At 57.0% G+C, this 12,422-nt stretch overlaps 1 protein-coding gene across 2 annotated transcripts in view; it reads left to right on the plus strand.

Moving 5' to 3' along the window:
• Window positions 1–12,422, plus strand: part of PAX7 (paired box 7) — a 109,432-nt gene that overhangs the window by 61,229 nt on the left and 35,781 nt on the right. For both annotated transcript variants that reach the window (XM_018054740.1, XM_018054746.1), the window contains exons 6-7: window positions 4,566–4,731; window positions 5,989–6,191. In XM_018054740.1, coding sequence (XP_017910229.1) covers window positions 4,566–4,731; window positions 5,989–6,191 — 369 coding nt within the window. The remainder of the gene's footprint in view (window positions 1–4,565; window positions 4,732–5,988; window positions 6,192–12,422) is intronic.

The following is a 12,422-nucleotide window of genomic DNA, read 5'->3' on the forward strand; positions in this document are numbered from 1 at the left end:
GCCCCGCTGTCACAGGGCTGGCGTCCAAATCGGCAAGGAAGCCGGTAGGCGCAGGTCGGGCAGGACCTCGTCACTCCTGTCTCGCCGCTTCTGCCTCCCCTCCAGCCCTGCCCCCCAGCAGAGGGTCAGGCACCTCCCTCGGAAACCCACAGGGCACTGTGTGGGGTTATATGGTACCCCCAGTGTGGAGATGCCCATCTCAGTCTGCAGGAAGCCCCGCCACTGGGAAGGGTGGGAAAGGGGCGCGAGGCAGGACACGTGCCTGGCGACCGGTGACTCCTTTCCCCGGAGGGGTCTTCATTTCTAAGCATCTGGGGCCCGACCCCCACCTCTCAGACATCTTCCTCGCAGGTAAACAAATCTGATTCGTCCTGAGCTCTGAGATTCCGAAGTCTGCATGTCTCTTCTAGAAACAGAGGCTGAGAGCTGAGAGCCCCCAAGGCCAGCCCAGGTGTCTCCCACAAGGCCTGGGAGAACATCCCGTCCTCCAGATGAGCAGCATCCAGGGACCAGGGCTGCGTGCAGCTCATCTGGTCCCAGTTTGGAGCCCTGCTGTTTGCCTGGGGGCAGGCGGGCTAGAGCTCTGAACCGAATCCCATTTGGGAGGCACTGGAGGGACTCGCTAATTAATAACTTACACTGAATCTTTTTGTTCCGCTGGATGACATTCATGATGCCTTTCTCGCGTGCCAGGCACGCTGCTCAACGCCCTACATGCGTTATCTTCGTCATCCTTACCATGATCCTAAGAAGAGGCAGGGACAGTCAGTCTCTCCATTTTACAAATGAGAAGCCTGACCTTTCACTAACAGAAGCAACTTCCTCAAGACAGGTCATAAGCGGCTGTCCTGGGACCCAAGCCCGAGTCTGTCTGTGTGCTCCTTTCCTCGGGGCTGCATTGGAAGGAGGGCCAGATGAGACGTTCAACCCAGTCATCAGACTCTTCTTATTGTGTCCTGCTCCCAGGGCAAGAGGTGGAGAGAAGGACCAAAAATGAGTAATAAAACTCAGCCTCTGTTTTCAAACGACTCAACCCTGATCAAAGATTCTGGGTGGGGATCTGGGTCCACCACCGTCCTTCTGGGAGCCTCCATTTTTCCACCTGTAAATAGGAAGCTTGCAGTCCGTACTGGCTAAGAGCCCTTCCAGTTCAGACGTCGGAGGCTTTCCAGCAAAATAAGTGTTGGAGATGCTGCTCTAAATAAGCACGCTGCCTGTGTTGACTGCCTTGAGGTCCAGAACCACCGAGAAGGTAGGGGCTGTCATCTGTGCGTGTACCCGGTCGCGCAGCTCTGTCTGACTCTCTGCGACCCCATGGACTGTAGCCCACCAGTCTCGTGTGTCCATGGGGGTTCTCCAGGCAAGAACACTGGAGTGGGTTGCTGTGCCCTCCTCCAGGGGATCTTCCCGACCCAGGGGTCAGACCTGGCTCTCCTGTGGCTTCTGCACTGGCAGGCAGACTCTTTAAGACTGAGCCTGTCAGCAGCAAAGAAAGTGAGGCTCAGAGGAATAACGGGATTGGCCATCTTAGCCAAGAGTCAGAGGCAGGATTCAAATTCAGGCAACTGATCAGACTCCAGAGCCCCTACTCTTGTGTGATGTCACACTTTGTGAAGATGGACATGCCTGCTGGACTGGGGGCAGCCCCGTGGAAATAGGACAGTGAGGAAGAAGAGGAGAGAAAGAGAAAGCAAAAGGCATGTCCTCTCCTCCAGGAAGTCCTCCTGGATTCTGGGAGGAGCTAGAAGCCCCTCCTCAGACCTCCTCATGGCCTCTCGCATGCCAGCCCATCTAAGCTGACTGTACTGAAGAGCAGCTGTCCTTTGACATGTCTGACATATGGCCAGGCCAAGGGCAGCTTGAGGGCTAGGATCATGTCCTGCTCACCTTCTGTCCTTCCTGTCCTGCTTGACGCAGAGTGGAGTCCCGGGAGCGCCTGGAGATGGGAGGGAGGGAAGTAAGGAAAGCAGGAGCGAGGCGGCCGAGGAGAGAAGGCGGGAGAATGTTTCCGCGCTAGCTGAGTCCTCTTTATCTGCAGATGACCCTCGCTAAACAAACAAAAGCAGAGCAGAGTATCCCAAACATAAATCCTTCTCCACCATCTTCAGGATTTGGGCCACTTTTGCAATATCCATATCTTCACTTCCTTAAATAAAATAAAATCAGTGTATTTTAAAATAAACATGCATATCACTCTCAGGGGCCTCCCAGGTGGCTCAGTGGTAAAGAATCCGCCTGCCAATGCAGGAGACGTGGGTTTGATCCCTGGGTCGGGAAGATCCCCTGGAGAAGGAAACGGCCACCCACTCCAGTGTTCTGGCCTGGAGAATCCCATGGACAGAGGAGCCCGGCAGGTTACAGTCCACGGGGTCGCAAAGAGCCAGACAGGACTGAGCGACTGGGCGCACACACACACGCACACACGCATCCCTCTCATAGAAGGAAGGCGGCTGGAGACACACGCAGGGAGAACGAGACAACTTGGGAAGGGTTTTCAGGAAGGCATCCCCTGGCAGGGCATCCTCTCTGGGTCTTAAAAAGAGAGGTTGATGGATGTTGTGTGTGGGAAAGTTGCTCAGTCATGCCTGACTCTTTGCGACTCCATGGAATTCTCCAGGCCAGAATACTGGAATGGGTAGCCTTTCTCTTCTCCAGGGGACCTTCTCAACTCAGGAATCGAACTGGGGTCTCCTGCGTTGCAGGCGGATTCTTTACCAGCTGAGCTACCAGGGAGGCCCTGATGAGTGTTAGGAAGGCATGAAGGGCGTTGAGCACCCAGCTAAGACCTTCTCTTCCACGCATCTCAGGCCCTGAAGAGATGGGAGTGGTTCAAGGTTATCTAATGTCTGTGTCACTCGCCTCTGGGGAGGTGTCTCCACCTTGGAGTGCAGGAGCCCCAGCCTTTGGGAAACGCTGATTTAAAACAGAGCTGTTCAGAGGGTCTCAGTCAGCCTGGCCAGCGTTCATCTGCCCTGGATGCCCCTGGGGAAGCCCTCTCTGCCCCGGGGAGGTGGGAGCAGCCAGGCCCTGCATTTTATGTGGAAGCCAGTTTTTTCATCTTTATTTGGCCACTACATCTCCTTCCTTTGTGAACCCTAAACGGGTCAGAGCCAGCAGCTCTGTTCATCCAGCTCGGAAAACTGAATGCCATTTCTCCCCTCGGAGAAAAGACAAATGACCCGAGGGGACACAAACACGCCTCCACCCCCGTTCAGACTCCCCCTCCCGCAGGTCAGCAGCAGACGGAGAGGGTTGAGGGTCTCAAGTGATCTGTGCCAGGGGAGGCCTAGGCCTTCACCCATGAAGGGGAGGACTCCCCACTGGGCCTTGCAGAGGGCGGAGGGCAGCACCAGCAGAGACTCACCAGAGTCATCTCTGCCTCCCACCATCCATCCATTCATTCAACAAGGATTCCTATAGAGGTGTGAGCAGGGGGCCAGGATTGCCTGGCCTCTGCCTGTGGGGCTTAGGGCCAGAGGGGAGACAAGAAAAACGGATAGAGACAATAATTGTTCGGGTAAGGGAGCTCACAGCTGGAGGCCTCCTGAGAAAAGGAGGTGGGGACTGGCCTAAAGTACTTTTGAGGCAGGCAGTGCCCACTGGAGCAGGAGGAGGCGTTTCTGCGAGCCCTGCAGGCCAAGGAGCCAGCACTGGGAAGAGTGTTTGAGATGGAGGGAACAGCATGTGCAAAGTCCAAAGGTGGAGAAGCACCACCTCTCAGGGGCCCCGTTTTGCACGCTCATTCTCATATTTCTCTGGCCTATCCCAGGGAACTTGCTGCAAATCCAGACGAGAGGGTTCTAGAAAGTCAGACTGGCTGAACTTTGGACCTCACAGACTAGCCATGTGGCTGTGGGCAAGTGCTCCCACCGCTGTGAGCCTCAGTTTCCCCCTGGGTCAGTGGGACGAGGAGGGCCTCATGGGTCTGCGTATGGACGGATGTAGGGAGCGCGAGCACAGGAGGAAAGGGAGACTCGGAGATCTTAGGGTATCAGTGAGTCCCTGTGTTTGGGGGTGGGCGTGGGGGTGGTGCACTTTCCTAACTCAGGGGGCCTGTGCATCGTGAGCCAAGCAGGGCCTCAGGCTCCAGACGCAGAACTAGCTTTTGCATCCGGGTCTGGCAGGTGGGTCTCATTCAGGTGGCTTCTGGATGTGTGGCCTCCTCCTTGGGGGCTTCCTGGAGGAGATGAGGCGTGTGCAACATGGATGAACAAGGATGGTCATCCACTGACTTCCTTCAGGGCAGGAGCAGCTGCAGGGAAAGAGCACTGGGCTGAGAGTCGCTCGGGCCACCCTGTCACGTGGGCAAGCCAGTTTGCCCATCTGTAAAATGGGGGTCATAACAACGACTTCGTCCCTGGGTAGTGAGGTCCTGAGGACAGAATGGGATCCTACCCATGAACGTGCTTCGCAAACTGTCCTGAGCTGCAGCAAGGTGGGGCTCTCCTCGGAGGAGGACACTGGCTGGACGCAGGGTGATGGCGCAGGGGCCCGGTTCTAGCTGTGCCTCGGCTCCTTGCCGGAAACCAGGCTGAGGGCTCAACGCTCGGCTCTCCGTCCCCCAGGTCTGGTTCAGCAACCGCCGTGCCCGCTGGCGTAAGCAGGCAGGAGCCAACCAGCTGGCAGCGTTCAACCACCTTCTGCCAGGTGGCTTCCCGCCCACTGGCATGCCCACGCTGCCCCCCTACCAGCTACCGGACTCCACCTACCCCACCACTACCATCTCCCAAGGTGAGTCTCAGCTGCGTCCTGGCATCTCGGCCACGCCCCTCACCCGCCCCGCCCCCAACCCACCCTGCCCCCTCACCCGCCCCGCCCCTCCATCCCCTGCTTATCTCCCCACCCGGCCCTCACCCACTCCTTCCCTCCTCAGCAAAGAAGGAATAAAAATTGTTTTCTTTGGCGGAAGGAGGGGAGAGAGGTTATTTGTTTTTCTTGCTCTTTAATGACCGTGTTTGTCTGCTTTGATGTGGACAGTGAAGATAAAAGAGATGGTGTCCTGCTCTTGAACCTCTTGCCTCTATATCCAGGTGAAGAGAAGCAAGGTCGCCTGCATGCGCACGTTTAACAGAGCTTCTCAAACTATAAAAGTCACATGAATCTCTCGGATCTTACTAAATTTCAGAAGAGACGGTGGTGGGCCCTGTAGGTAGAGAAGGGTAGCACCCCTCCTCCCTGGCCCGTGCCCCGCTGTCTGCCCTCTGCCTGCTCCCTCCACTCCACCCCGCTAGCACACAGCAGGAACCCACTGCTTGACTTCTGTCTCATGGAGGAGCCTCGTGGCTTCCTCTTAGAGGACTGGCAGGCTGGAGTTCTAGAAGCTGGGGAGAGAGGCCTCTTTGTGATTCCTGATGAGAAACTGAACCGTCGCCCACGGTGGAAGTCCCATCTGCTGGAAGACCATGTGGCGAGGCTGTGACAGAGAAGAGCAGCCCAGCTAGGAACAGAGTGGCGATTCAAACCCTGGCCCCCTGCTCCCTAGCCACATCACCTTGTGCAGGGGTGGGCCCTGATCCCATTGAGCCTCAGTTTCTTCATCTGTAAAATGGGAATCATTCTTGCTTCATACCCTTGGATGGGATTTGTGAAAGCACTGGTGATTTTGGTGCTCACCAAATGTTATCCAACAGCGCCAAACAGACTGACAGAGTCCTCAATGAGATCTGAGTTTTGGCCCAGATAAGCTTTATTGAGCACCTACTATGTGCTGATCACTGAGAACAGGGCTGGTGCGCAGTAGGTGTGGAGAAGTTGTCTGGAATGTTGCTCGGTTATCAGTCGAGAGCTGCCAGTTCCTGGCGTCCTGCTCAGAAGCCGGGTGTCCCATCCCCAGCAGAGAGAGAAGGCAGCCCCCTCCCCCCCCGCCTCTGCTGGATGGAGGTCCAGAGAAGGGGGCTGGGGACCTGCCTTCCAGACGGGAGGCGCCTGCCCCCCTTCGCCCTCTGGGGCCAGGCCGCTGGCTCAGCCCTTTGCTGGCTCTCTCTGCAGACGGGGGCAGCACCGTGCACCGGCCCCAGCCGCTCCCGCCGTCCACCATGCACCAGGGGGGCCTGGCCGCGGCGGCCGCAGCCGCGGACACCAGCTCTGCCTACGGAGCCCGCCACGGCTTCTCCAGCTACTCCGACAGCTTCATGAACCCGGCGGCCGCCTCCAACCACATGAACCCCGTCAGCAACGGCCTGTCGCCTCAGGTAGGGGGCCCCGCGTCTCTGTCCAGGGTCCCAGGGGCCAGAGGCTTGCCAGCCCATCCAGCGAGAGTTCAGGGGGATGCAGGTGGCTCCCTCTTGGGGAAGAAGTCTCTGGTCTCCGCCACACCGCTGGCTGTTGGTCAACTCGAGAGGGTTTGCGTGGGAGGCGGGCTGGGGGTGGGCTCCTCCCACCTTAACTTGTCGTTCTGTGAGCCTTTCACCCCGGGTTTGTCATCTGCAAGTCCAGTGACCCAGTGGGCAGTTGCAGAGAAAAGGTTTCCGTCACAGGTTTCCATACTTCTTACCACCCAGAGCTTGTTGATCTGGCCCATCGCCTGCTTCCTGACTGCAGACCATAACAGTCGGCGTTTTCAGCGCACTGAGGGAAGCCTTGCGCTATTTCCTAGGGGGTGCAAACTGTGGTTGCGGCTTTGTTCTAGAAGCAGTAGTCCTTCTTAGATTCCATCCTGGGCTCCATCTCCCACCTTTGGTCACCAGGAGTGACCAGCGAGTGAAAGGCAAGACCACCACCTCCTGGTGGAGAGAATCAGTCGGGCGGGGATGTGGGGCGGAGGCATGTTCTAGCCCGGGAACTCTGCTCCCATTGGGTCTTGGAACTCTGTTCCCTCACATGTGATTGGCTGCTGGTTAAGTCACTCCTTGCCTGATGGAGAGCTGTTAGAAGTGGTGGGACCATCTTTAGATGAAGGCGGAAAGACAAGCTGGAGCTGATGTGGTTATTGGTGAGCCTGGGGAGCAGGACTCGGTGATGCTTGAAATCAGAGCGAACTGGAAGAACTGTTGAGTTCATGTTTGCTGCTATGACAGGCTCTCAGACATCCACAGGGAAAGAATTAAATCCAAGACTCATTTTACCCTGCCTCCCACCTTCTGAGACACCTCTCTCGTGTCTGTGGTGAGAATACGTGTGATGCAAACTTACCTGAAGAGCTGTAAGAACAGGTGAGGCTTGGAGCGGGGGTGGGATCCCAGCCCCACTGTTCAGGGAGTTACGCTAGTGAGCATCTTTGAGCTTTGGGGTATCCCCCATTAAACAAGAGTGATTAAATAAAGAGTTGCTAACCTCCTCAGAAGGGCCTTCTCTGCCTTCAGCATGCTAACAGGTCAAAGCACTCAGCACAGAGCTGGCAAATAGGGGTCAAATAAACGTTAGTCCTCTCCCTCCCTGCCCCCACCACCATTGCCAGGACAATATAGTAAGATGAGAAATCTGTTACGTGAAGGAAAAAAATGGGACCAAAGAGAAGGTCAGCTGCGTCCCTGCAAGTTACTTCCTTCCAACTACGTGATTTTGTAAATAAAGTTTTATTGGAACACAGCCATGTCCATTCATTTACATATTTATGGCTGCTATTGTGCTATGGTGATGGCAGAGTTGAGTGGTTTCCAAAGAGATCACATGGCCTGGCAAAGCCTAAGACATTTATTATCGAAAAAATGAGCCACCGTTGGTGTAAAATATTTCCCCTGCTTAATACGCTTTAATTTTCTGCGTGTTTGGGGGATTTTCCTATTTGCCTCAGTTAGTGTGTGTCATTGAGGGCTTAGTGGGGCTTCCCAGATGACTCAGTGGTAAAGATTCCACCAGGCAGTGGAAGAGCCACTGGAGACATGGGTTCAATCCCTGAGTCAGGAAGACCCCCTGGCAACTCCAGTGTTCTTGCTGGGGTGATCCCATGGACAGAGGAGCCTGGCGAGCTATAGGCCATGAAGTGGCAGAGTCGGGAGCGACTGAGCATGCATTGAGCTCCATCCTGTGCGTGTGCTAGGAGCTAGCGTCACCCCGTTCCGTGGACAGGACAGCTGGCGTGTAGAGAGCACACACGCAGGGTCCCTTCCCCGCTCTACAGGTTAGGTTTCTTATCCATGAAGTGGGGGTGATGCCAGCTCGCACCTCGTAGGGTTGGGAAGGCTGACTGAGGAGACCTAGGTAAAGCTCCTAGCCCAGGTCTAGCGCAGACTTGTGAGTGCCCAGTGAACGGAAGCAGCTGAAGACAGAGCTCCCCGGGGTGAAGCTCCAAGGCTCTCGGGCCCCACTTCGGGGGCTGATGCAGACTGCCACCAGAATGTTTTCCAGTGGAGCCTACCTGTCCTCTTTGGGGTTCAAGGCCACCACCTCCATCTCGTTGGTGCCAAGGACTAACTGGCCAAGCTAACCTTCCAGAGCCAGGTTTAGACACAACGGGATCAGCAGCCGGCCAGGTAGGGATATAACTGCAGAGACCCAGGACGTCCATACCCGAGAATGGGGCCCGGGCCCAGCCTCGTGATGCAAAACAAATCAGAGGAAATCTGAAGAGGGGCGCAGAGTCTGAGTGGGCCCTCCAGCGCCCCTCACAGAGGGGGCACAGGACACGCTGGCTGGGCTGGACCCGCGCGTCCAGGGCACCTGGCTCCCCTCTGCTGCTCTCCTCAGGCCCCTGTCTCATTGTGGGCTGAGCTTTAGCCCTGAAAGCAGCACTTTTGTCACAGGGCAGAGGAGAGACTAGCAAATTAAGGGGCCCCTAGCTTGGGGAGCATGGTTCAGCACTGAGATTAAAGGGTAAGGAGGTTCCAGGTGCTGTCTGGGCCCAGACACGTCAGGCTGGGGGTGGGAGGGGGGAAGGGGAGAGCCTGACCCGCTGCTGTGGGCAGTCAGACGAAAGCTCGCCGTGCCCCTGCCCTCCTCTGAGAGGCCCCAGCTTCCGCCCACCCCTCAGGGTGGACAGTCATGTGGGGCGTGATGGATCAAGGGAACTTTGGAGACCCGTCCGGAGGTTCCCATCAAAGGTGTGAAGACAGACAGGGGGTCTGACAGGGGCAGAGGGGGCCAGGAGGTGAGCAGCTGCTGGAGGGCAGCGCAGGGGCTGCAGGCGGGGCAGACACACGTCAGGGCAGGCCGGGTGGCTTCCGGGTGTGGACCCCCTGGGGTCACGCTGCAAATGCTTCCTGAAGGTGCGAGGGGCTGTTTCAGGGTCCTAGGCGGACATTCTCGGCTTTTCTGAGCTCTGATTCTCCATGCACGTCCTCCCCTGTCTGAGCGTCTTCACGCTTCCAGCTTATCTGTGTGGTCCTGGGACGGGTGGGCCCAGGGGTTCTCCACCAAGGGACAGAGCCTGGGTCCCGCTCTCATTTGTAGAGCCTGAGATTGACCCACCCCCATGCCCTCCTGCCTCGCAGAAACGCACACCCTTGCTCTCTTTTTGAGAGACTGACTGGCAGTGAGGGGAAACCATCTCGGGAAGACGGTCCTTCCAGCTCAGCGGACAGAAAAGCTCCTTCAGCCCATGTTGTGGATGAGAACACTGAGGCTGGGACCTCAGGTTAGGGGCCAGTAGGCGGAGCTGAGTCATATGGGCAGCAGCCTCCTGAGAGGTGTAGATGACCCTGAGGCTTGGTTCCTTCAGGGCCCCGGCCCTCACTCACCCCCAGAGCCCAGCCTGGCAGCATTAGGGAGGCAGCAGGTGAACGGGCCCGGCTTTGCCTGGAAGCAGCTCTTAGAAATCAGCTGAGGAGAACTTAGGACCAAAGGCCCCTTCGGTGACACCCCTTTGGGTGATGCGATTCCTGCAGATGGAGCAGTTCGTACCAGCCCTTGCGTTGGAGTCGTGAGTGGGGCACACTTTCAAGGGTGACGGGTGGAGAGAGAGGGGCCGCTCGGGTCCTTGGATCCCCCAGCTCGATGAGGGAGACACAGCCCCCGCCCTGAGGAGCGACTCGGGGGCTCTGTGCTCAGATCCCAGAGTCTGACGGAAGAGGAGCCCTTGTCTGTGGACGCCCCAGTCTGATGGTGGAAGCACCCACAGCTGTGCCTTGGAGAGCTCCCAGTGTGACGGGGGAGACAGGCCACGGACTCATAATCAGCGCTGACCTATCTGAGCTTCTGAGCAAAGAATCAGGAGCAAGGATCTGCTGGTTCGAGGGTCACGAGGGCTGGAGGCCCTCATGGTCACATGGGCAGGCCGCCCGTCCCGGGGCTTCTGCGAGGCCTGTGCCACCGTGTTCCGGGGGAGCAGCCCGCGGCTGGGGCTGCCTTCTCCTCCAGGCTTTCTTAGAGGCAGCTTCTCATCCGAGTCAGAAGTGGAAACTGAGGCCCAGAGAGGGGGAGAAAATCGCCCAGATCCCAGCGTCGGGGTGGCGGCGGAGCTGGAACCCCGGGCCTGTGGCCGCCGCCGTGGGCGCCTTCCTGGGAAGCAGGCGTTTCTGCCACCACGCCTCTGCCTGCTCCATCACGCCGCCCCGGGCGTCATCCCCTTTGGCTCCTCTCTGGAGCTTAAAGTGGAGGAACCTGTGAAGGGATTTACATATTTACGATCTCCCCCCCCACGGAACTAATGAAAAATGGAAAGTAGTCTCTAAGTGTGAAGTCAGTCACACGGTCGGTCGTGATCACCGTATCTCCTGTAAGAGATATGCTGACGGCTTCCATGGAGCGAGTGCTTACCGTGGGCCAGCCGTGGATGAGCTAAAGGTTGCGCCAGCTTCGTCCAGCCAGGTTTGGCGACCTCTGTTTACAGCTGAGGAAAAGGAGCTATGCAGCACTGTCCTGGTGGCTCAGACAGTAAGGAGCCTGCCTGCCGTGCAGGAGACCCGGGTTCCATCCCTGGGTCGGGAAGATCCCCTGGAGGAGGGCATGACAACCCACTCCAGTATTCTGGCCTGGGAAATCCCATGGACAGAGGAGCCTGGCGGGCTACAGTCCACGGGGTCACAAAGAGTCAGACATGACTGAGCAACTAACTTTCAACTTTGATCCGTCCGTCCACCCGTCTGGCAGACGTTAATTAGGCCCCTGCCACCTGCCAGCCGCTTGGTAGGTTCTGGGAAGGTGGCAGAGCCGGGATTCGACTGGCCTGGCTCCAGAGCCCACTGTGCTGTTCTCTCGTGTCTGCCGCGGAGGGTTGGTCCTGTGATCCACGTGGGGGAAGTGCGTTTTGAGGCCACAGTGGCAGTTAATGCCATGGCCAGGTTCATGGTCTACGTCTTCAAAAAGCCCAGCTCCCCCCCTAGATCAGCGGGGACAAAGCTCAGAGCCTTCTAGTTCTTTATTGGTGGGGTCTCCTGAATGCCTCTCCACCGCGACCCTTCTGGCATCCGCTGAGGCCTCCAGGGGACCTGATCCAGCAAGGAAGGACAATCCATCAGCTGATCATGGACAGATGCCATGCCCCTTATCAGCCCTTTGCTTCTGGGAAGTGACTCCAGGCCCCCGGGACTTGGGAAGACAGGCTCAGAGAGGTGAAGTGACTTGCTGAAGGTCACAGAGCAGGCGAGTGGTGGCGATGGGACTCAGCAGGTGCGCCTGGCCCACGCATCTCACCTGCCCCTCGCCCTCGGCAGGATAAGGTCAAGCCTGATCTTACCCCTGAGCCTGGGCCCCTCACGCAGTGGCCACTGGAAACTCCCTTTCGCCTTTTTCTCCCCCTCACTTCCTCTGTGTGTGTGTTTTTTTTTCTCTCCTTTATTGGCGACACTGCGTCTATAATAAGCATTTAAAATGAGTCTTGCTGGACCAGGAACGGGGAAGGAGGAGGGAGTAAGAGATTTGTAGGCAGGATGACGGGGAGGGGGATCGTGGGGTGTTAAATAGCCCAGAATTTTTAAAAAACTGATGCAAATCACTGGTAGGAGAGAAAATTATGTGCAATTACGTCCTGATATTGGAAGGTTTTGCCTAGCCCAGGCAACAAGATCTCATTAACAAGCAGAAAATAAGATTGAAATGGTGTGTAAAAGAGCTGAAAAATGAATTTGAATGCTGCGTTTGTCCACAATTACCCCCTCCTTCACACATATTTTATTGCAATTTTTTTATTATTCTTAATCTCTCCATTCCTCAAAGCAGATTGGGGACATCCTGGCATTACCGGGGCGTCGGGAGGAGGTGTGAAGGATTTCCCGCTCCCCTGAAAGGAGACCCTTCTCTCGCACATTTTCCAAGGTTGGGTTTTGGAGGGATCAGAATTCATTTCTCCGGCTTAGCGGGTTGTAGGAACATGGGGCTTTAACCCCAGCCGAGTGAGCGCGCCTCTGGGCCCTGCCCCGCCCTTCCCTCTCCTCCCTTCCCAGCGGCTCCTCTGCCTCCAGCTTCCTTCCCTTCGCCTTCTCAGGGTCTCTCCCAGGCTCTCCCTGTCCCGGGAGGTCTCTCTCGGGAAGCCTGGGGCAAGAGAAACTGCACAGCCTCCGCCAGGGAGCAGCCAAGTTGGAGTTCTGGTTCTGCCTCTTTCCAAGTTG

This window comes from Capra hircus, chromosome 2, assembly GCF_001704415.2.
Source record: "Capra hircus breed San Clemente chromosome 2, ASM170441v1, whole genome shotgun sequence".
NCBI classification, from domain to species: domain Eukaryota; kingdom Metazoa; phylum Chordata; class Mammalia; order Artiodactyla; family Bovidae; genus Capra; species Capra hircus.